The following is a 25,295-nucleotide window of genomic DNA, read 5'->3' on the forward strand; positions in this document are numbered from 1 at the left end:
TTCCCTTTTATGATCTTAAATTATACACATCTCCAATGTATCACATAACTAGTGATCTCCATAAAATTTCTGTTTTAGAGTGAGTGCAAACAAATGCATTTTATTGATCCTTCAGTCACTAATAGAAAGTTCTAGATGAGAAAAGCTACAAATTCTTTTTGCTAAAAATTTACAACAATGGCTCAATGATAACCAATAGGAGCTGGTGCCTCCCTTAATTCCTTTCCTTGCTGGTGAATATCCTGCAGGAAGAAGAACACAACATTCAGAAGAAGAACAAAGTGAAACAACAAAGGCAATGATCAAGAGGTGACAAAAATGGCACTCACAGAAGCAAAGTGGTTGACATCTCTGTGGTGAGCCTCATCTGCACGAATCACAGTGACAACATCTTTGAGAGTTGCATCCTTGGGGAGCCTCCAGTAGTCAATGGCAATGGCAGGAGCAGGGACGTTTTCAACTTTGCCACTCTCAATTGCTTCCAAATGCTGTGTGTATGAAATCACAGCCTCTTCCTCTAAATACCCAACAAACCTGTGTGCTGCTTTTGGTGAGAGGAGGTAAAACACGAAGAAGGCGTTGAAGAAAACGCCCTGTGCAGTGAAAATCAGAAGCCTCTCGTGCCATTTGGGCTGCACCAGCTCCACCATCGTCATCAGGTGCATCCTCTCGTTCTCTGCTTCCTCAAGCAATGCCTTGATCCATCCCCCACTGTGCTGAAACTTCCTCAGAGACTTCAGGTGCAGCAGCATCCCTCCCACCATTCCTGGAACCGCTGCAATTGTTTCCAGCATCATGGCATGGCACCCATACCGTTCCTGAAAGTGAAAAATATTCAAATTATCAACTCAATCTCTTCCTTATTTGTACCAAGTAAACTCGTCTTGAATCAAATTCTTCTACTGTTACTTTTTGTTGGAATTCAAGTGAGTTTAAATTCCACACTCAGTAGACATTAAAAGTTGAACATCTTACAAGAAAAGAATTATAAATCAATGTGTGTATCTTCTCAATAAATTCCCTCTCAAAATACTTGTTAGATATATCAGATCTTTTGAACTAGAATTGATGTTATTTGGAGTACAAAAAATTCAGTACCAACACTATTTGGAATGTTCCTTAATCAAATTGTTTGAATTCTAATGATGTTTATCTGTGCTCCTAAATCCTAATGTTTACTCTTACATATAAACCTTAATACTTAACCAGTTAGAAAATCATTTTTATATATTTATTATCGGTGTCAAATTGAAGGAAGAAATCATATTATGCATAGCAGTAGCACATACCTTGAAGTATAAATCAGAGAGAACCCTTAGAAACTTGACAGACCTAAAAGCAACCTTGTCGGTTAATGTCTTCGGTGTGTGATGCTTGGTCACGTCTATTGACACATCTGAGTGGTAAGTGTCCCATGGCTGCGAGAGACGCCATAGAAACAAAAATGCTCAGACCTCAAGACATCATAAAGAAAACATAAAAGCATGTTCATCGCGGAAATTTACAACATGGTGGTGTCAAACCAACGTAAAACAGAGGTGAAATTTTCAGTTTACAGAGAGTCAGATATTCTTACCATGAAACAGTTCCATGGCCACTCAGTTCCGTCCTCCCTGCGGACCTTGGGCCTTGAGATCCCCCAGTAACTGGAAATGACGGCGTTGGTGTCGGTGTCTTTGACCTCGTTTTTTTTCTCCTCTGAGTTGTGATCCTTGATGTCTGGAAGACTGGACATCCTCCGCAAATAGAAGCTTCCAAACGCGCCGCCGCCATGCTGGCGTGTCGGCTCCACGATCGCGGCTGTTGGGAGGTGGCGGTAGTAGCTACGGCCACCGCCAAGCAGAGCTCGTGCCGCTGACCTTACTAAAGTATGCTTCATGGTGGATCTTGACAGCATGTAATGTTTTTATTTCTTGATCTGTGAATGAAAATGGCTGAGATTTGAAGATTTATATACACGCTGAATATTAAATATTATGTTTTGGTGTTCAATTCTATGTTTGCCACCTGATGATTGAGGAGACCGGGAAAAGAAGGGGTTGGGGAAGGTCACAACCACGACAACTTAGCCATAAAGATTTGATATTTTGGTTTGCGATGGTTATGAACCGTTTGATTGAGGACTTTTTTGACAGCAACTGTTACTTGCCATTATGTTGGCTTGCCATTATGTTGGAAAGGTCTTGTTCACGAACCTGTGCTAGAACAATCAATTTTTTTAAGTAATTCTTACAACTTCAAGTTTTATGTAGTTTTGCGTTGGAAAAGTTATAAAAACGAGGAAGTTAAACAATAGAAAAATATTCTTTAACAAATATAAATTTTTTACATTTATTCACTATTTTTTTTATAATTTATATTTTTATAACCATTTTATTCTATATCAAATAAATATAAAATATCAAATCATTGTAAAAGTGTGTATATTCCATTACTTTAAACAATATTCTACCAGAAAGATTCCTACTTTCATTTACTAAAAGTTAGAGATTCAAGATAATATTATAAATTTTTCATATGAATTGTTTAAACTTATTGGTAGCAGGTTGGTAATCTTTAAACAAAAAAGAAAAACTGACAGGAAGCATATTGGACTTTTCTCCATTGTTGACTATTATTTTGTTGAAGGGTGACTTACTTTGGGACCAATTGCACCTGGTCTAATCAACATGTTCTGCTGTGAGAAGAAACCAAAGAAAGGAGAAGCCAGGTCAAACATGACCTACTTTCCAACTTCAACAAAATTGTAAATGTTATAATAGTTCATAGAACTATTTGTTTATGAGTTTAATTTATGTTTATTATCTTTGATGGTGTACATACAATATTTTTTGAAAATATCTAAAAATAGTGTATCTTGTTATCGCATTACCATAGTGTATTAATAGATAAGGTAACAAAGTGATTAAAACAAATTTGAATATAACAATTTATTCAATTTTTTACAGGATTCAATTAATTAATTCATATGAGAAAACAATATTAATTTAGTTAATATTAAATACGTCTTAAATTTAAATTTTTTTAAAATATTCTTAACACTAATAATGCATGTTTTTTCTTAACATTTTTAATTATTTTTAATTTTCAATATTGCTATGCTGTTTTTTGTTTCTGTCTAAAAAAAGTAAGAAAATTAACAATGAAAAAAGAAATAAAGTGAATATGTTTATTATTTTAATTGTCACTGCAAAGAAATAAAGTAATATATGGTCTAAATTTTTATATTACCTTTTTTAAACATTAAGTAGCTTGATTAAATCAATTAAATCTCATAATTTTTTGTTATCATCAAAATTATGGGTTATTACATACAAGATTGTATTATGGATAAAAAAATTATATTATACATTATATGTCGTATATTTATGTATTTTGTTATCCATATGTCTTATTTTATTTAAGAGATTACACCTTCAATTTATGAGACGTGAAAGGTTACTCGAATAAAATAAGATGGATAGATGATTTCACAATCAACATAGTTAGTTGAGAAGGTTACCCATGACTTATTTTCTTTCCATGGTATAATGATATTTTAATAATGACCTCAAAATCTTTTCCAGATACTGTATGACCCAGATAATCAACTTCTTGTAGGCCAAAAGCACACTTTGATAATTTTGCATATAATTGATGATGTTGTAAAATCTGTAGGACTGTCTCAAGATGTTGGAGGTACTCTTCCTAAGTGGGACTGTATACTAATATATCATCAAAGAAGACTAAGACAAATTTTCTTAGAATACCTTGAAAAATGTCATTCATGAGGGCTTGAAAGGTGGCAGGGGCATTGGTTAAACCAAATGGCATGACCAACCATTCATAATGCCCTTGATGAGTTCTAAAAGTTGTTTTGTGCCTATCCTCCTCTTTAATCAATATTTGATGATACCCAGACCTTAAATCTAGTTTAGAGAAAAATTGTGCCCCATACAACTCATCAAGTAATTCATCCACAGTGGGAATAGGGAAACTATCTTTAACTGTTATAGCATTCAAAGCTCTATAATCTGTGCAAAATCTCCAAGTATCATCCTTTTTCCTAACCAATATGATTGGTGACGAAAACGGACTGGTGGATGGAATAATAATTCCTTCCTGCAGCATCTCTGAAATCATTTTCTCAATTTGCAACTTTTGACTGTGAGGGTATCTGTATGGACGTACCTTCACAGGGTTAGCACCTTCAACTAAGGGAATAAAATTATTTTGTTGCCTATCAGGAGGTAGTCCTGTTGGAAGGTCAAAAACTGTTTTGTATTGATGGAGCAACAATACAATTTCCGGCTCCATATTCTTTGGAAGATCCAGCCATTGATCTTGTATGGTGTGAGAGGTTTGAACCTGCAAGGAGAATAACTCAGCAATTCCTTTGGTATGGCATATTCTCTTGAAGTGGTTCCAGTGTAAGACAGCAATATAACAGTAATAGAATTTGGGAAGGAGAATGAAATGAAGTTATAATGGTTTTCGTAATATCATCTGTAAAAAAAACGTCCTCCAAATATTCTGAGTATAAAAGTTCATATAACAAAAAAGGAAATGGCAGCAGTGAAGAAATGCACAGGACAAAAAGAATAAGTCAGAGAATACGTAAATGACAGCACACCCTCCCTCCTCTAACAAACTTCTATTTAATGAATCCCCGTCCAATCATAATCATTAAGTCTAATATTCTTTCTCCTCACGCGCCTGCTTCCACGTGTTTCTTCCACCCTCATGTTTTCATGGTCTTCTCTCGTTACAATTGGTTTCCAAGAAGGGTTGCTTTAACAAGTAACACAAAATTTGTAAAAAAAACATCATAAATGGACCATTAATTTTACCATGCGACCTATTATTGATGTAATCTTTCCATTGAAGTCTATTCATATCATTTAGAGAAAGTTATTTCATGTAGGTACAAAATTCTAACGAGAACAATAATACAAGTGATCAATTGAAGCATAAAGTGTAACATCCTCAAAAATAACCAAAAACTATCTTTAAGATTACTATATTTTTGACATTAAGCAAACTTATTCAATATATATATATATATATATATATATATATATATTATTGATTTTAACTCTAAACTATTCTAAATATACAAAGAGAAATTCTATCAAAGATTAGAACATATTCTCATTAACACAAAAAAATAAAGATTTATTTTAAAATATTTTGAATCACATATAAGAACGAAGAAAATCACATGTAACTCAAAACAATATACTAATTTAAAAAGGAGAAAAAATTGAACTTACTTTGTCTTTAATTTTGATAAATTGGATGTGTAGAGCTCTCTCATAGGATTTATGATATTCAAACAGATGAAAAAAGAGGTCAAAGATCTAGAGAGAAGACAAACAAATGTTTTTATAGAAAAAACATTTAGAAAGATGGTGGATTTTATAAAATGAAATTATTTTAATAGAATTTCTATTTATGGTATAATGTTTTAAATAATAAAATAACTTTTTAAAACCATTACTATTATTTACTATATTCTTTGCTTTTACACTCTTTTTAACAAGAAAAATGTTTATCTTTGAAAATTCACTAGTGAGAAAGAAGTAAGGATACATTATCTTTACTTTCTCTTATAACTTTTGCATATATTCGATTGATCTACCATCCATATCCATTTACCAAATTGATAATATTACCTTTGAACTGGTTTATTATGGTGATCAACAATCTTGACTTATCCAACTCTACCTTCCCAAGGAAAATCCTATATATCTAACACATCATATTCTTCTACTATATTATTAAGACCAAACATGTACTTTGAGAACATTGCAGATTGAAAGAATTAAGGGTAAATGAACTCATAAGTCACTAAACCACTCTTTTAAGAGAAATTGATATAGCATAATACTCTAAGATGCTCTCATATTGTCTTATATCAACTTCACATTTTCTATAGTTGCTAACACACCTTAAACTAACACACCAATGCCTCCTCATCCCATAATCAACATAAGAGAGTTTAACATCTTCTACCACATAGAGTCTTATAAGGAGTCATCCTAATAGTAGCATTAAATTTATTATTATAGGTTAACTACACTAAAGGTAGTAATTCATCCCAACTCCCAAGGTGCTCCAAGACACAAGCCCTTACCATATCCTTTAAAGTTTGGATGATTTTCTTTAACTAACCATTAGTTTGAGAATGATGGACTAAACTCATTCTCAAACTACTTCCAATTGTCTCCATTAAGGCAACCAAAATCTTTGAAGACAACCACAAACTTATCTAAAAGGGGACACAAGATCATTTTGATATCCATTAATATGGTAAGAAATTATCATACCAAAAGATATTACCATAAACTCATAATGCTCATACTTGGATTAAAAGATTGTCTTATGAATATCCTAAACTCCTACAACTCTAGTTTTCACATGTACACAAAAAAAACTCTTATCAAAGGTCAGACTGCATCCTCGTAATTACAAACAAATATATCATTTTGAGTCACACACATGGATCAGAGAGTCATTTATATCTCAAAACAACCACTAATTAAAAAAGACGCAAAAAATAAACTTATTTTATTTTGAATTTTGATCAGTTGAGTGTGTCTCTGTAAGAATTTCTCTTGTAATATTTGATATTTAAAGAGAGGAAAGATGAGGTAAAAAAAGTCTAAAAAAAAAATAAAGAAAACATTTTAGATTTTTTTAAAAATGATTTCTATAAAAAAACTCAATTAATAAAAAGTTTTATTTATTTTAAATAATAAAATGATTGAGTATTATCTTTTAAAATCCCTATTATTCTTTACTTATTTCAATGGTATTTATGTAAAGTAAAATTATTCAATTGTTAAAAACTTAATCTAAATCTAAATTATATTTGTAAAAAGTAAACCCTTATAAAAAAAAGTCTATAAATAAATTATTTTTTAATTTTAAATTAAAATAATATCATTCTGTTCATATCATTCATCTCATAGGTCGGAGAAGAGCATGAACCATCTATTGTAAATGTCCGTGGGAACGCGGTAGAAAACTGTTTAGATCAGGGAACAGGTGCGTGAGGTATGGAGACTGGGAGGATATGATGCAAATTGTGCCCTTTTAATTTTTTTAGTATTTTTTATTTTGAAAAAAAAGAACGAAGACATGTACGTGCGTGCACTCCATCGAAGTTTTATTGAACCAGACTGTTCCGGAAATCACCTACCACCCTACGTGTCTAAGAATGAATGGCTTCAACAACATTAATATTTCAATTTTTAATGGAATAAATTAAAATCCACTTAATTCACTGCAAGAAAAAATAAATCTTGCTGCATTACATTTCTTTGATCTTCTAATATTTTTTAAATTAGTACGTCCAGAAAATATCAAATTTTTATTAAAAATTTAAAATACTTTGGAAAATGTATTATCAAATAAAATAGAGTTAAATATGCTTTTAGGCCTAAACTATCAAGTGAATTTGTTTTTAGTCCCTCTTTCAAAGTAAGGTACATTTTAATCCTCCTCCTTAAGGAAAACTTAATTTTTGGTTCTCCAAAACTAACACCATTAAAAACCAGCTGATGTGGCTAATGGTGGTGTGACACATCATTTTTTTTTGACATCAATCTTCCTCAGATTTTCTCCCGTTCCACCAACCCAACCCCATTCCCCCACCAAGGATGTTCCCACCACCTCCTCAACCACCGACGACCCTCCCCTCTCTTCCGCATCACAAATACCAACACAAGCTGAATTCATTAGCTGCAACTTAACAACAACTCATTCAACCCATTATCTGATTATCACTCCTATTTCTGAATTCATTTGAACAAAATGAAGTGATTGACATTCAAGAAGGAAACAACAAAACACCCAACCGGGAAAACCAGGTACGAACCCAAATCGCGCTCTTCGACCCGCATCTCGTACGAATTGGGATCAATGGTGACAATGTCAGCGATTTCAGGATTGGGTCTTGCACCAACAATCGCAGAACCAAGCTCTTCGAAAATGCCTCTAACGGCAGCAGACTCGGGGTCCTCGTTGGGCTTCATCCTCTCCGACAAGGGCCTACCGCGCTTCCGGATGTTGCCATCGGACAACTCCTGGTGCGACTCGACGAGGACCTTGCCGTGTTTGGCGGTGACACAGACGAGGACGACGTGGACTGTCCGAATCAGAGCTGGAATCGGCGAGGGAGGTTTCTCCCCGAGAGAGTTTGAGCCAGAGGTTGTGCACGTTTTTGGTGCCGGGCTTGACGCCCAACGAGGCAAAGGACTCGGAGGGGAGGCGGGGTTTGAGCCAATCAGAGAGGGATTGGGGAGATGCAAAGTTGTGGGGGCTCGGGGGTATGGTGTTGAGGGCAGTGGCTGTGGTGGTATTTTTGGAAGGTGTTGCGGTGAGGGACATGGCGAGGAATTTGAGGAAGCAGCGTAAGAAAGGGCAGCGGGTGGAAGCGATGTTGGGTTGATGAGGCGGTGGGTGGGTGGGGGGCGTTGCACTGATGAAGGTTTGGGTGGTTTTAGTTTTCTGATTTGGGTCTCTATGGTGGTGGGAGGAGATGAATTGATATGCGATTTGGAGGTTTTCTGGACAGTAGAGATAGAGGTTTTACGTTGGCTATGGAGGTGAGCGTGGTGGAGGGTGGTTGCACATGGGGGTTTCACGGTTGATGGTGGCGCCGGAGGTGGCTATGGCAGAGTCGGAGGGAGAGGGAGGGAGAAGAGTTGAGAAAGATTAACTGGTGTCAGAAAAAAAAAATGACGTATCACACCACCGTTAGCCACATCAGCTGGTTTTTAACGGTGTTAGTTTTTGAGGACTAAAAATTAATTTTTCTTTAAGAAGAGGACTAAAATGTACCTTACGAAAGAGAGACTAAAAATAAATTCACTTCATAGTTTAGAGTTTAAAAATATATTTAACCCAATAAAATAATCTTAAATTTTTGTATTGTTTATTAGCACAGTGTGTTCGCATCTTTTTAAATTTTAAACGTAATAAAAGTTATTATTAAATTTTGTAATTAAAAAACTACGAAAAATATGATATTTTATTATGTTTGTTCTACAAGAGATATTGAAAACTAAAACGTTAAATGAAACGGTTGGATGATTTATATACGGAAAAAAACAGTTATATTTTAAAGTTAAAAAAATTATGTATACCTAATCAAAGTCGTTATACATTATTACCCATGAATAATAATTAAAGGAGTTAATTTTAACCCTTTCTCTTCCGTGTCTCTTTTAGACCGTACTAAGTATATCAGAAACCTATATATATATATATATATATATATATTAAAACCATACTCTAAAATAATTTTCGGTAATGTTTACTTATTAATTACTTTTATAGATTATAGATTTCAGTAAGTTTTATTTCTTATTTAATAATTAAACCCGCTTTTATAACTTTTAATAAAATTTGATTATCCAAAGCACATTATTCTATACCCACATATATACAATTTATTTTGGTCATGTAAAATAGATTTAATTACGGTTAGAATTTCTACTCTTTTTAATGACATATTATTTATTAATGTTTGATATATTTTTTAATTTTTTGTTAACTTTTATGTGTTATTTTTATGTTATAATTTTCGGTTATTTGGATTTTTTCTTTATATTCAATCATATTTCATTTATGTAAATCAACTCAATTTTTTATTTTCAATAAAATATTTCCTCCCAAGTTTTTTCTTTTATGTTTTATCAAACACTCATCACTTAGAACATTGTTCATGAAGAGTTTATCATCGAGATTAGTAAAATTAAATAATATTAATTTACTTTCACAAATGGTATAAAATTAACTAATTTTGCTTAAAATTAAAAAGGAAAAGGAAATACGATATCGTAAAATTGTTTACTAATGTATTACTTCCACTCCTCTTCACAATTGTTAATAATCTTAAACCACTTATTTCATCTCTTTTGTTAATAATCTTCACAATTGTTCTTTTAATCTTTGTTATTCAATTAAGTTGATATTTTTCTTAATAAATTTTTAATAATTCAAAATTTCCTTATCATAATTTAAATTATCCAGTACGAATTATTTTGCGCAATGGATGGTTTTTGTTTTTGAAAAGGAGACATAAATACCAAAACCAAAAATATATTAAGAACTATTTCGTTATAACACATGTTCAAGATACATCACACACACAAGGGTTTAAAGAAAAAGACAAATAAACTAGACGAAATTTGACCATTGAATCTCAAACTAAGGCCGAATTTAGCCAAAATATCAGCTACCAATTGTAAAATATGACTGTCACATGTCAAATTAAGGCCAAATTTAACATATCAATTAAATAAGTATGTTAAAGATTTGATATTTATAGTTTAACTTTTATTAACAAATATTTTATTTAATGTTTGAAATATCTTTTTATCTCATTAAAATATTTTTTTTTATCAAATCTTGCATCAAATATTAAGTTAAATCACGACTAAAACTGATAACTTTGTCAACATCTTCAAAACAGCAAACACAAAATGAACTTTCTTGTTTCGTTGAAGCCAACATTAATCACAGCAAAAGTATTTTTCTCTTTCAAACGCATCCTTCTAATTATAACATATAGTTCACATAAATATTTTTAACACGTATCAAATATAAAAATCATATTACAATCAAATAAATAACTTCGTCAAAATTTCACATTAAATAAAAATACACACGTCAAGAAATTTAACTAAAATTAGTTACCTGATGTATAAAATTATTGTATTATTTTTTTTAGTGTATTAAATTTCTATGGACAAATATACATAAATAAGTGTTTGAAACATTACATAATAGAAAAAAATAATGAACAAAAAGTAACTTACTTCTATCATTGAAGTCAACGTCAGTTTCCTGATGGTAATTTGTTTTCAGACACGCCCTTCTACTGTAATTTATTATATATTATATATAATATACATATTATAAAAATATAAAAAAAAAACTGAAGAAGAGAAATATATCTTAATATAAAAAATTACAAAAATACAAAGTTAATGAAAAACGGAAGAAGAAAAAGAAAAAGAAATAAAAATAAAGGTTGTAGCTGTCCCCATGTCCCGCCTGTTCTGGTTATTCACTTCGTCACGTTACTGTGTGTGAGAAGAAGCTGACTGGAAAGAGCGAAAAGCGCAGAAAGAACGAACGAACGAACGAAAGCTAAAAAGTGTGTTTGATTGATAGAGATACTGATACACGGCTTCAACGTTTCCGCGTCGATCTCTCTCAGATTCTTGGGTCTTCGCCATGGCGGAGCGTGGTTCTTACGGATTGGGACCTCGATTAGGTCATGATTTATTTTAATTGATTCACTTATTGATTTTATATTACTTATGTTTCGATTAAGTTAGTGTTCAATTTAGACTTGTAGAATGAATGCCTGATCATGTTGTTTGATTTGTGTCGGAATGATTTCGAGTAGCCTAGCTTCCTCAAATTTCGATTGTCTGCTGTGGGATTCTGGAAAGGAGTTAATTGTTAGGGGTTTCAACTCTCTGCTTTTTTGTGCGTGAAAATCTTTATATATTTTATTTGAAAATGTACTCGTTGGTTCAATTAGGGATTATGGGTGAAAAAAGTGAAGAAGCGTTTTTGTGCAATTCACGTGACCGTCACTTTGTCTGTTAGGTGTGAATGGCTTGGACCATGGATTGGTATTGGTTCTTCATTAAATAGATGGAATGCATGCTACTCTATTGAAAAATTATAATGCTGCTGTTGCTGTAAGAAAATATTGTTCTCTCTTTTAATTTGCAGAAAAGCTTATGTCCGCTGCTAAATGGGTTCTATTGTAGCAGTTTGCATCTGTATTTCAGAGGTTAAAAGAAAACTATATATTTTTCTGCTTTCTCTAGGGTAACAAGTTTATGTGGTTCAAAGAAATTCTCCTAGGCCATGTCCTTGCTGGTTTTTCACTGTAAGTAGAGGTATGTCTAGGAAGAGACAAGTTGACTTCACATAATAATTTCCCTTCAACTATTTTAGAGAAGACTAAGCTACTGAATTGCTTTTTACCCATTTTGTCTAGTCTGTTTGCTTTCAATTTACTGAGAGCAACATCCTCTTCTGTCTTGGAAGAGCCAGCAGTATCTGTAGTTGAGATGTTCAAGCAAAGCCTTTGCATCCAAGGTATCAGCATAACCAACAGTGCCTCTTCTGGATTAAAAATATGTTTCTATAAAATCTTGTCCAGTGCCCCTTTTAAAACAAAATAACTACATTGTGTTAGTTGGTACCTCTCGATTGCCAAAGGATCCGTTTGTCAGTCTAATGATCTTGCTTCCCTAATTAGCTATGATAGTGCTTACAACTCCTGTACTATAGTAGCTTGAGTAAAATCAATTGCATGCTTTGGACTACCAAGCTGAAGCATTGAAATGAAACTTGAGATATGAAATCATACTGTTCTTACATCTTGGGTACTGTCCCTATCCTGAAGTCTCTTGCCACAGAAGCACTAACATGTTTTGATTCTTACATTGTTAAATTTCTCAGCTGCTTTTCAGTATGACCAACTTGTAAAAGCTTCAAGCTCAAACTACTGGCCACTTTCTTCTTAACAGTTCTCATCCCAAGATTTTGCTTTGCAGCTGTGAATTTCTTAATAGCAAAATATTTTGGTAGTTGTTTTAGCATGCTGATGCTTTGGTTGCTAGATCCTCTCTTTGCCATTGCATTATTGGAATTGAATAGGTTAATACAGAAATTATCAAATTTAGCAGGTGGCAGCAGCGGCAGTAATATGTGGCATCTCTTAAAGCAAATAGTCATAGTTACATGCTAATAAATCAAATTTCTTATGCATGTGGGATTTTAAGAATTATATTTATTAATATTGTTGATATGATTAGTGTGGCTGTTGTTTGATTCTTAAAGTTTGCTAAATTGTGAATGTGATAACATAGCAATCAAATGTTTAAGTGAATGCCATGTTCTATTATTTATTATCCTGCAGATCTTCAGCAATTACAACTCGAAGCCCAGAATAGGTGGTTGCGCCCTGCGGAAATATGTGAAATTCTTTGCAATTATCGGATGTTTCAAATCACTTCAGAACCACCTACCAGGCCACCAAGTATGGTTTCTGCATATGTTACTGATCAATTTATTACTGCCTCCTATGTCAGTCTCGTGCATATGGGTGGATTGAATTGCTTAAATGCTTAAAATTACATATCCATCATGAATGGTTTGTTGCAACTCGGTATTCCCGAGGTTGTTTGGTAACCTTATCAATGACAATTATGGAGGCTGGGCTTATCCCTCTTCTTTTGCAGCAAAAGCCTTGCTTATTAAACATCCCAAATCATCTTTCTTAAGATGTTTTACAACCTTGTACATGGCAACCTTTTAGATCCCAAAAGATATTTACTTTAACATCTAAGTGCACCTGATATTTTATTCCCGCATAATCATGTCTGTAGTTTTTAGGATGCTATTTATAGTTTTGTTGTTTATGCTAAAACCTGATTGCATTTCTTAGTTGATTTAATCTTTTAGGTCTTATTATGGCTTTATGTACATAAAAAAAATTGCTTCATGTCAGTTATTTGATGATTCCAGGTGGCTCGCTTTTTCTCTTTGATCGGAAGGTTTTAAGGTACTTCAGAAAAGATGGACATAATTGGAGAAAGAAAAAAGATGGAAAGACTGTGAAGGAAGCTCATGAAAAGTTGAAGGCAAGCATGAATTTTTTATTTTTCAGTTTGTGGTTAATAAAATCTTTGAAAGAGAAGCATATATATAAGATAATACATATATTTTAGCTTATTTTTCTCTAATTGAAAACTAGTCTTTATACACTAAGAAAATACATGCTTAGATTGTTACCTTCTTTGTGCAAAATTAGGTGGGAAGTGTTGATGTGTTACACTGCTACTATGCCCATGGAGAAGAAAATGAAAATTTTCAGAGGCGAAGCTATTGGATGCTTGAACAGTGAGTGTGATGAACTAGTTTACATTTTATTAAGTTGCTGCTGTCTTTAAACTTGAAGTACTCTATTTTTCATGGAAGTTGCTGTCTGAATTCCTTCCTAAGTACCGCATTATTACTTACTAGCATTAGTGTACTTATATTTGCATTTGGAGTCTGTTAATAGTATTTATAATATGCATATGTTACTATACTGGATTCTTTTAGGGTTTCTCTGCAAATTTTTAAGTTCCAATATTCTACTGAAATTATTTATATTTATTATTACAATTAATTAGAAAATGATTTTGTTTTGTTGTAGGGATATGATGCATATAGTATTTGTGCACTACTTGGATGTTAAGGTATTTTACTTGTTTTCTTTATTTCACGCTTTTACTCAGGCATTCCGCTTCCTTAGTAGATCAAGAAATGTATCATTGCATGATTTTGTTGTTGTTGAAGTTTTGACCAGAGTATGTATGACATCTAGTAGCTCAAGCATAGTCTGTTCTGAGTTTCTTATCATTAGGACTTCACTCTAGACTTGACGGAGGAAAATAGTACTAGGGTACTACTGTACAAGTACTATTTTTCTTCCCTTAAATTTTGTATATAATGTGAACAAAAAATCTATCTTCAATCTGATTTCCTTCTTAAGTTTTTGCCGTCATGCATTAGAGAACGTGCTTCTTCAGCAATTATTAGCCTGGGTAGCTATATTTAAGCTTTACGATATCTACAAAATGGTAACATACTAACATTCAGTATTTACTCTTCCACTGCTAAACTTTATGTTTTTCTCTTTCTACCATTAGAAGAAATTGATTTTTAACCATTAGAAATCCCTATTGTTAATACTGAGGAAGTTGCATAATCCTTTTGAAAAGATCCCGAACTTTATTTCTATAATATTCTATAAATCTGACAGAAAACTTTTCAATCTAATATTGACTCACTTTTTTATCCTTAATGATTTATTAATACGTGTTTTGTGGGTTTGTCAGGTTAACAAAACTAATGTTGGTGGAAAAACATATTCTGGTGAGGCCACATCAGATTCCCAGAAGGGAAGTTCTTTGTCATCTGGCTTTCCTAGAAATTATGGTAGTGTGCCTTCTGGAAGTACAGATTCCATGAGCCCAACCAGCACTCTGACGTCTTTATGTGAAGATGCCGATTCAGGTAAATCTGTCAGTTATGTTATGGTTGTTACACTTAATTCTTTTAATTAACATGCCAAGACTTTACATTGGTTTACTGTTACGCCATATATTTACACAAGTGCTTGGTCCATTTGGTCTAAATGGTTTAATCAAACTTCTTCCTAGAGGATATTCATCAAGCCAGTTCAGGATCACAATCCTATCATGAATCAAAATGTTTGGGGAATGATTGCCCTATCGATAAGATTGATGCTCGTTCAAATAATTCGTATCTTATGCATCCATCTTCAGGTTATCTTATCTTCCTTTTCTTCTTATTTGCTTCAGATGATCATTTTGTAACTTTTGTTTTGTTCAAAGCGTTTTATGTATAGAGAGAAGAAAATAAATTCGGGAGACTGAGTACACTGATACTATGACTCTATGATATGATGTTTTACATTTGTTCTGAAGTAATACAAAAAGCAGAATACTAATCTCTACAAGGAAGCAAATTGTAAGGAAATATGGAAATTAGTCTTAAATTAAGATACAATCTAGATATTGAATTTTTTTGGTATATTCTAACTTATTTATTGTCTTAAATAAAGTCTAAATTTATCATCTTTTTCTGGGATTTGTTTGAATTTTTGTGGTTTGTTTTGAAATGTTTTCAGGTGATCGTGGACAGTTTCCAGTTCCTGGATCAGAATATATCCCACTTATTCAGGGTCATAGAGCACACGACATTGCATCATGGGACGATGCCATGGAGCAGTCTTCAGGAAAGCATACTGCTCCTTCTCTTGTATCATCTACATCCATTCCACCAAGTGCATCAGGAAACATCCTTGAAGAAAACAATGCTGTTCCAGGCAACCTTTTAGGGCATAAAAATGTCCTCATCGAAGAGGAAAGGGTCTCTCAGGCTCTCCACTCAAATTGGCAGGTACATACTATTACTTCTGGCTATATTTTCTTGTAGTGTACTTTGTTGTATATCCATACACCTGATTTCTCAGCACAAAGATGAGTTTTATTTGAGGTTCCATTCGGAGAGTTGTGCTATCTTGTTGTACAGGATTGAATTTTCTGTCTGGTTCCAGAAATCAAAGCTATAGCAATTATGGTCGAGCAGTGCAGTTGACTACTATGCTTGAAACATTACTTTGATTCTTAAAGTTCTATTATTCTATGTGGTTTCTAATGGTCATGATTTTTTCATGGGCTATATGGTTCATCTATTGTTTTATTTTTGAAAAGGGAAGAATATCTAGAGGACAGTGAAGCTAGGGAGGGTGGGGATTGGTGGTAGTTGTTGCTATTTATCAAAAGAATATTAAGAGATTCAAGAAGATAGATTTTGGAAAAAGTGACCGGGGAAAATACAGTTTCTTTCTTGGGAGTTTGTCATTTAACCATGTGCTTTAGTAAGTTACAATGCCTAGAATGATGAAGCGGGAGGGAGTGTTTTCATAACTTCTTGTTACTGATCTACCAGTTTATCATTGAATGTTCTGAATTGTTTCTGAAGTTGTAGAAATGCTAGAAAACAGTGTTTATCACATTTTTCTTACAAACTTTGTTTTAGTTGATGCTTGTACTAATCTATCCCTTTTAATTACTTTTTTTTAACATTTAGTTGTATTTCTCTCATCAAAATCTTCAATCTGCACCAGTTTCTGAGATTTAGCAATGATGTATAACTATTTTCATTTTGTTATTTTAATTGTTTATTCAGATTCCTTTTGGGGACGATACAGGAGAATTACCTAAGTGGAGCCTTACCCAAACATTAGGTTTGGAATTTGGATCTGATTATGGCACTAGTTTACTGGGGGATGTAGCAGGCTCAGAAATTCTTGCTGAGATGTTCACTTTTAATGGTGAGTTAAAAGAGAAGTCTGTGAACCAAAACATCTCAAAGCAATATACAAATACACAGTCTCAACCTGCAACAAAATCCAATTCTGATTATGAAGTGGCTGGTGAAGCAAGTATTAATTATACCTTGACCATGAAGCGTGGATTATTGGATGGAGAGGAGAGCTTAAAGAAGGTTGATAGTTTCTCTAGGTGGATTACTAAAGAATTTGCTGGTGTGGATGATCTACATACGCAGTCCTCCCCTGGTATTTCATGGAACACAGATGATTGTGGGGATGTGATAGATGATACATCATTAAACCTGTCCCTTTCTCAAGACCAGCTGTTTAGCATAAATGATTTTTCACCTAAATGGGCTTATGCTGAATCAGAAATTGAGGTACTTTGATTGAGACTCACAGAATTATAATATATATAGTTTAGCAGAAATTTATGATTTTTCTATGTTTTTCTTGTGCGTGGTGGGAATAATTAATTAAATATGTATGGCACTGCACTTAATTTACTTTAGATTATTATCTTTTCATATTTTGCCTCTCATGTTGACTTCTCTTTTTCAGGTCAGATGCTTATAGTTTTGTTCCTTATTTATTTGGATATTTCCAATTTGTGTCTATTTCTTTGTTACATAATGTTTCTTGTATTTCATCATGCACCCGGTTAATATTCTCTATCTGCTATTGAGTTTTGTACACAACTAATGGTTTAATAATTTGCTATGGGTTCTGCCACAAAAAATGATGAGACTGGCTTTAATTGGACTCATACTATTCAAAACCATACAGGTGTTGATTGTTGGAACATTTTTGAAGAGTCAACCTATGGTGACAGCATGTAACTGGTCCTGTATGTTTGGGGAAGTAGAAGTTCCTGCTGAGGTTTTAGCAAATGGAATTTTATGCTGTCAAGCTCCACCTCATAAGATTGGACGGGTTCCCTTCTATATAACGTGTTCCAATAGGTTTGCCTGTAGTGAAGTTCGGGAATTCGAGTACAGGGAAGGTTTCGACAGAAATATAGATTTTACAGATCTTTTTACCAGTTCAACTGAAATGGTCCTTCATTTGCGACTGGTGGGGTTACTTTCTTTAAATTCAGTGCACACTTCAAATCAAGTGCTTGAGGATGATATGGAGAAAAGAAACTTAATTTTCAAGCTTATTTCACTGAAAGAGGAAGAAGAATATTCAAGTAGAGAAGAGACAACTGTGGAGATTGATGTAACAAAACACAAGTTGAAGGAGCATATGTTTCACAAGCAGGTTAAAGAGATGTTGTACTCTTGGCTTCTTCACAAAGTAACTGAAACTGGTAAAGGGCCTCTTGTATTAAGTGAGGAAGGGCAGGGCGTGTTACATTTAGTTGCTGCTCTTGGTTACGATTGGGCCATAAAACCAATCATAACTGCTGGAGTAAATATCAACTTCCGTGATGTGAGTGGATGGACAGCTCTACATTGGGCTGCATACTGTGGCCGGTAAGACTTTTATTTTTAATTGTTGAATTTTGATTTTGTGTATGTTACAACTACCTTATCTGGGTTAAAGCCTCTTTTGTTACCCTGACCATTTCCAACTATCCAGAATTTGGGATTTGATTGAATATGCCATTAGGCGATGTGAATATTTTAGCTCCTTTCCTAAATTTTTTAGAAATCTGTTTTTTTTTTTCATTACTAATATTATTCTCTTTTGATCCCAATTTTGGTGGATTGTTTATACATGTGAACTTGTTGAAAATTGTTTTGGCACAATTGCTTTGGTCAGTTAAAGGAAAGTTTGAAAGATATATGCTGTCATACTTTCAAAACTAGAGTACCCTTTTTCAAAAGTGTCGTCAGATCCATTATCTTCACTCAGCATAATATGAATATGATCCTCATGTTATTATCTGTCTATCTGCTCAGGGAGCGAACAGTTGCAGTCCTTGTGTCCATGGGTGCAGCCACTGCAGCAGTGACAGATCCATGTCCAGAATTTCCTGAAGGTAGAACAGCTTCAGATCTTGCTTCTAGCAATGGCCACAAAGGAATTTCTGGTTTTCTTGCAGAGTCATTATTAACTAGCCATCTTGAATTACTCACAATGGAGGAAAATAAAGATGGTAGGAAAGAAACTTCAGGAATGAAAGCAGTCCAAACAGTTTCAGAGCGAACTGCGACACCTGTGCTTTATGGGGATATACCAGATGTTATCTGCCTTAAGGATTCTCTCAATGCTGTCCGAAATGCTACACAAGCTGCTGATCGAATACATCAAGTATACAGAATGCAGTCATTTCAGAGGAAACAGTTAGCTAAGCCTGATCATGATGAAGAATTTGGATTGTCAGATCAACAAACTCTTTCCCTTTTAGCTTCTAGGATGAGAAAATCTGGACAAGGAGAGGGTTTAGCCAGTGCTGCTGCAATACAAATACAGAAAAAGTTTCGGGGTTGGAAGAAGAGAAAAGAATTCTTGATCATTCGTCAAAGAATTGTTAAAATCCAGGTTCACTGTTTTGCTCTCTTTTATTCCTGTCTTCCTATTTTTAGTAACTTAAACTAGTCGCTTTGTTTCTATTTTAGTTTCTACATGAAAAAACTCTACATTTTCCCCCCAGCATGAACAGTTGATTACAAATTAGTCCCTATAGTTTAATACGGTCCAAACTGTGTTAGATTATTTTTTCCATATGGGATCAAAACTAACAGGCATATGACTGGGTGTAGGAACCAAAATGTGACAATTGATACCAAAATTATGTATAAAATTTCCACTTATGACAAAAATGAAAACTCTTTTAAGTAGAGAGGGACTGTTGTGTTGGTTGTAGGAACTAAATGTAAATGTTGAGACCAAAGTAAAATATAAATTTTTTACTTATGATTAAAGTGGAAAAACGGTGTTATTGTGTTAAGTAGAAAGGAACTAAATCTCATATGGTTGTGACGTTGTCCAATGGCAGGATCAAATCCATATTGTTATTTTCAAATAGGAGCAAAACTGTAGAATTTATGAATGTAGGGACTAAAATGAAATAATGTAAAGTGTAGAAACTATTTTTTTAATTTACTTTTTAATATTATGGCTGTTCAATTTACCATATTGAACATCCTATCAACTATTGTACAATTTAGGTGAAAGTTTGACAGTATTGTGTATGTTGATTGTAAATTAAGTTGAAGAAAAAAAACTCGTTACTTCAGAGTCAACTAGAGTTTGAAGTGAATTTTGTTTCTAACTGGATTTAGAAAAAAAAATGTCAAACATGTTGTAAGGAAACCATAACCAATATTGACACCCTATGTGATATCTAGTTTGACATTTTTTTTTCTTGTTGTAAGGAAACCAGATTTGAGAAATCATGTTATCCTTTCCTTCATTTGTTGTTGATATCTTCTATCTCGTCTTCCTAAAGTATTTGCAATCTGGTTGCTGAAGAAGCATGGAGATTGAGCACCCATAGAACTCTTTTTTTTTTTTTTGTGTTTTTTGTTGTGTGCCCTTTTACATTGATACATTCTTCAACTGACTTGAATTCCATTTTGTTGAAGGCCCATGTAAGAGGTCACCAGGTCAGAAAGCAGTATAGAACAATCATATGGTCCGTGGGAATCCTGGAAAAGGTCATATTACGCTGGAGGCGCAAGGGCAGTGGTTTACGTGGATTTCGATCAGATACTGTGAACAAGGTCATCCCTGACCAACCAATAGAGTCTCCGAAAGAGGATGATTATGATTTTCTCAAGGAAGGAAGGAAACAAAGTGAAGCAAGGTTCCAAAAGGCCCTTTCACGGGTGAAGTCCATGGTTCAGTATCCAGAGGCACGGGCTCAATACCGGCGGGTGCTAAATGTAGTTGAGGACTTCCGTCAAACCAAGGTATGATCTACTAGCTTGTCTTGTCCTACGTATAAACTCATGAATAATATTAGGTTTAATTTTATACTTCGTTTTTATATCTACCAGGGAGATAATTTGAATTCGATGAATTCTGAAGAGGCAGTTGATGGTGTGGAGGATTTGATTGATATTGACATGCTTTTAGATGATGAAAATTTCTTGCCTATAGCTTTCGATTGATTCTCTGCCGTCGCTCTACCTACTCACCCTCCCTCCCGGTAAATAGATGATGCCCAGTTGGTTTTATTCGGCATTGGAAATTTCCTAACATCGCGTGCTGCTGTATATATATAATATATATTGAATCATAGGTCTTCCTGTTTTCTAGAAAAAAAAAAGAAACTAGTATCCAAGGTGGATTATAAATAGATTATGAAACCCTGAATGCGTTAAGGTTCGACAGTTGAAATAATATTATAGACATGATTTAATTTTATATATGGTGATCTGTATATGACATGATGATTTTATTTATATTGAAATGTTTTTAATTCTTAAAATTGTATCAGTATATTTTAGAAATTTAGTATTTTAGTCATTTGCATTTTTGGATAACCATGTTATTGGTTTAGAGTATCACCGACTTATAATCTGTTTCCTAATAATTTTTTCATCCACAAGTTTTGAATCCGAGATCCTTACTTAGAACGATCGAGTCTACTACTACTTCAAACTAGCATGTGAATTATTTTTGGTTTACTTGTCATTTAAATTGTGTTCAAGTTCATACATTTTATTATAATAGATTATTATATCTAATTACCATGATAAAATGTTTTGTTTAAAATGCTAATAAATAAGATTATTAGTGAAAGATAAACATTTTTTTGCTTTGTATTTTGATAAAGTAGTATCGAAGATTTTAGAGACTAACATAAATTTTAGAATTTTTTTAATTTTCTTATCGTAATTCTAGAGTTCTAAATAGAAAAGTATAAATATACACGAGAGATTAAAATAAATCTTAGAAAAAAATCAGATTATTGTTATTGTAAAAAATAGCCCTAACTACAAAAATATAAATATCTCGTCAGAAGTAAGGTTGATGATATGCTCTTTCACAGTCAGTTTTTTTTTTCTCTACAGCTTATCTTCATACGGTAACGTGGGAAGATTTTAGAGTAAGTGAATCAGCCTATCGGATTCTACGATGCAAAATGTGTTTGTTGGATGGAAATATTGTGATGAATACGATTATATTTACAAAATTGTTGAAAGTGTTAATTTGGAAACTCTCCCCATGATCACTTGCACTTGCTATCAATAATATAAAAGATCTTGAAATTTAATAGATTTACAATACTAACTTGAAAGTATAAAGCCTAAAAATACAATGTTATTGTAGTCCTCCATAAATCTAAATGATACGATTTTTTATAATATATAATTTTTTGTTTTGTTTTTTCCAAAAAAAAAATATAGAAATATAACCTTATGTTTGATCTATATTCTATTTGACACGTTTTTCATTACTTCCCAAACCTTTAACTAGTGTTATCCTCTAATAAATTATAACATGCTATTACCTACAATATATCATTATAAACACAAAAAACAAGAGTAAGTTTGTGCATTTAGAAAGGAAAAGAATTATAAACACTTTAAAATAATTCAAACAAGCCATCGTTCACAAAACAAAACTTCGTTCAATCATCCACGTTATATAAGCAAAATCATGATAATTACATTTAGAGGGTTTGTGCATAGAGTATGACCTAAAAATATACTTTGTCACAAGGATATCGATATAACATTTTGACTTATAAAATTATAGTTTTATCAACCTAAATTCTATATGACTTGGTTAGTTCACCTGTGTTCGTTGAAAAAGGTTTACATCCGAACCAATTCCTTGTTATAGGAATTTTTATCCACTCTCATGACTAAATATTTTATATTTTATGTGAGTTGAAATATTTATCATAATCAGGATAATCTCATTCTGAGCCCTTACTCATTACACCTAACACAAGAATGAATTGCTTTCACCATTGAAAGCTATTCTACATTCACCATCTCATTACCACTCATTTTTATCTCATTTAACATTAACCACCACGAACATTCTTTCATATATATATATATATATATATATATATATATGTGTGTGTGTGTATATATATATATGTATATATATGCATATGTCTAACAACTCATTCAACATTAAACATTACAAACATTAATTTACATATATACATCTTATTCATAAAAAAACATTACTAAGATAGTAAGCATAATCGTAAGAAATTAGGCAAAGAATAACATATGTCTATGATCTATCCACAAACTTCTAATCAAAGATCTCAACGATCAAAGTAAAGATACATATGTCTGTGATCAATTGTCAAAATTTCAATTCGATTCAACGGTTAATGAAATAGAAATATCTTTTTTCTCGAAATGGCTAAGAATAGGGAACATAAACTCATCCAGCTATTGGTTTGATCACCCAACGAGAAAACCTTCCTTGCTTCTCTACCAAACTCAATTTTGGCACTCACCTAACGAGAGGGTGGCTCACCCAACTGGTTTGCATAACACATAACTCATGACAAACTAGTGAATCTATTTCCTAAGCTTTAAAGGAATTTTTTCTCCATTCTCATAGATAAAAACCAAAGTTACCAAGTCAAAAATGAACTATACGATATTAATTGAACTGAACTTACCAATCCCCAAAACACTTACAATACCAAACCCTTAATCACACAATTCAAATTTAATCAAAATATCAGTTCAACACCATACCAATTCACATTCTTAAACCAACCAACTAAAAATATCACACATCAAGGTTACACGGTAGTTCAAATGAGTGACAAATATACATACTCTTTTAGGTTTTAAATGGTGTTTTTTTTTTACCTTTCAGAAATCACAACAAATCCTAACTTGTCAAATACATCAATTGAAATCAATCATGTCCAATTTACCAATCATTCTGACCAACCAACAATTCATGCATTCACACTTGTAACTCGAATAACACGATCAATTTAGCCAAACACAACATGCAAGGTTTCAATCAACCAATTCACATTATGTAACAAATTCAATTCAAATAATAATTTTATCACATTTATATATCAAGGCACAACAAATGTTTAAATAACTTATAACTTCCCTTACTTGTTATAAAACACTACCAAGGTCATTGACTCTAAACGCTCCTAATAATTGAGATAAGCAAAATCTGCACAAAGAAGATGCATATCAATGATTCAATCATACTAATAATCCTAATTGAATGGAGTTTCATCAATGACCCCAAACCTCATGTGTAATCTAATTCACATTACATGCATATCAAAACCCAAATGACTCTAAAGGGAGAAAAAGAAAAACTTACTCTATTCAACAATTTAATCGAATAGAAAGGTAAGTCTCAACATTAAAAGTCCTACCATGCTTTTCGATCTTCAAAGTAGAGAGAAAGTAAATTTGAGAGAAATTCTGTTTGTATAAAGATAATGATATTTATACGAATAAACTCTATTTAACTAATTTCTATTTTAATAAACTCTAATGATAAAATAATCGTATATATATATATATATATATATATATATATATATATATATATATATATATATATATATATATATATATATATAAAAGTTGTTTCTTATTTAAAATTTTTAGGTGTTTTATCTAATGTTCGTTCGTCATGTCAAGATCATATTTTTTTCGTGTTGATATAAATATTTATCATAGAATTAAATGGATCCTTCATAAAATGATTCCAGAGTACTTTTCGTAAGAAGACAATTTTTTTAATTGTAATATATAATCCACACTTTCACAATTTTCATATAGATTTCCTTATCAAAATAATATCAACGAAAAAAATATTTTGCTCGCTGAATAGATTTAAATTGAACTCACAGCAATGACTAAGAACCAGGCTAAGAAGGAAGATGTGAAGTTAATAAACTTGGCGAGGGGAAGAAGAGACTTCTTCACTTCCATAATTTCAGTTTGTATCTTCATAAATTTTACAATTTAAAATAAAATTTTTATTTTATATCATTTCAAATTATATAATTTAAATTATTTTATATTCTAATATTATAATTCAAAATAAAAAAAATTATATTCTAAATTCTATATTTTAAGACGAAAAAAAAGGACAATAATACTTTAACAATATTTTTTGACAACATTTTAATATTATTTACGTGTCATTATGTGATTGGTCTAAAATTACTTCATAATTAATAATAGTTATAAACACCAACTAAGACTAATCATAAAATGACACTAAAATGTTGTAAAAAAAATGTTGTTGAAGTATATTATCACAAAAAAAGCTGCGTAAGGAAGATGACAAAAACAGCTTGAGATGTGACGACAAACAGTCAAAATCGACGGAGGGGAGAGTTGTCAAGTTTTCTAGAACTCAGGAAACCAATTTTTACAACTCAAACAAAATTTATAAAATAATGAAAATAAAATTAAGTCCTACCTAAAATTTAATCATGAAC

The 25,295-nt window shown here is 32.5% G+C and overlaps 2 protein-coding genes and 1 pseudogene across 3 annotated transcripts; 2 read left to right on the forward strand and 1 right to left on the reverse strand.

Moving 5' to 3' along the window:
- Positions 1 to 72: 72 nt before the first annotated feature.
- Positions 73 to 2,073, reverse strand: LOC108332191 (alternative oxidase 3, mitochondrial). The gene is made up of 4 exons (XM_017567376.2): positions 1,577 to 2,073; positions 1,290 to 1,418; positions 330 to 818; positions 73 to 242 (listed from the first exon to the last, which is right to left on the reverse strand). Exons 1-4 carry the CDS (start codon positions 1,895 to 1,897, stop codon positions 183 to 185), a joined length of 999 nt encoding a protein of 332 aa, XP_017422865.1. The 5' UTR covers positions 1,898 to 2,073; the 3' UTR covers positions 73 to 182.
- Positions 2,074 to 7,905: 5,832 nt separating this feature from the next.
- LOC128195194 (uncharacterized) lies at positions 7,906 to 8,434 on the forward strand (annotated as a pseudogene).
- Positions 8,435 to 11,007: 2,573 nt separating this feature from the next.
- Positions 11,008 to 21,305, forward strand: LOC108345201 (calmodulin-binding transcription activator 2). 2 transcript variants are annotated; one of them, XM_052874686.1, is made up of 13 exons: positions 11,008 to 11,269; positions 12,938 to 13,057; positions 13,546 to 13,661; positions 13,832 to 13,920; positions 14,219 to 14,261; positions 14,904 to 15,081; positions 15,228 to 15,353; positions 15,719 to 15,990; positions 16,783 to 17,307; positions 17,714 to 18,405; positions 18,835 to 19,417; positions 20,464 to 20,790; positions 20,878 to 21,305. In XM_052874686.1, exons 1-13 carry the CDS (start codon positions 11,230 to 11,232, stop codon positions 20,989 to 20,991), a joined length of 3,225 nt encoding a protein of 1,074 aa, XP_052730646.1. In that variant the 5' UTR covers positions 11,008 to 11,229; the 3' UTR covers positions 20,992 to 21,305. The 2 variants fall into 2 exon arrangements, with proteins under 2 accessions (XP_052730646.1, XP_052730649.1); XM_052874689.1 differs by lacking the exon at positions 15,228 to 15,353.
- The last annotated feature ends 3,990 nt before the right edge of the window (positions 21,306 to 25,295 follow it).

The sequence above is a fragment of the Vigna angularis genome, chromosome 1, assembly GCF_016808095.1.
Source record: "Vigna angularis cultivar LongXiaoDou No.4 chromosome 1, ASM1680809v1, whole genome shotgun sequence".
In the NCBI taxonomy this organism is placed as follows: Eukaryota; Viridiplantae; Streptophyta; class Magnoliopsida; order Fabales; family Fabaceae; genus Vigna; species Vigna angularis.

What these genes read in the sequence shown, in the direction of transcription:
- LOC108332191 (XM_017567376.2), bottom strand. Translation starts at nt 1,897, where the DNA reads ATGCTGTCAAGATCCACCATGAAGCATACTTTAGTAAGGTCAGCGGCA. An exon ending in TCTCTGATTTATACTTCAAG is followed by an intron (nt 819 to 1,289) that starts GTATGTGCTACT and finishes TTTCACTTTCAG; the next exon opens with GAACGGTATGGGTGCCATGC. An exon ending in ATGTCAACCACTTTGCTTCT is followed by an intron (nt 243 to 329) that starts GTGAGTGCCATT and finishes TTCTTCCTGCAG; the next exon opens with GATATTCACCAGCAAGGAAA.
- LOC108345201 (XM_052874686.1), top strand. Translation starts at nt 11,230, where the DNA reads ATGGCGGAGCGTGGTTCTTACGGATTGGGACCTCGATTAG. An exon ending in CTCTCCACTCAAATTGGCAG is followed by an intron (nt 15,991 to 16,782) that starts GTACATACTATT and finishes TTGTTTATTCAG; the next exon opens with ATTCCTTTTGGGGACGATAC. An exon ending in AGGACTTCCGTCAAACCAAG is followed by an intron (nt 20,791 to 20,877) that starts GTATGATCTACT and finishes TATATCTACCAG; the next exon opens with GGAGATAATTTGAATTCGAT.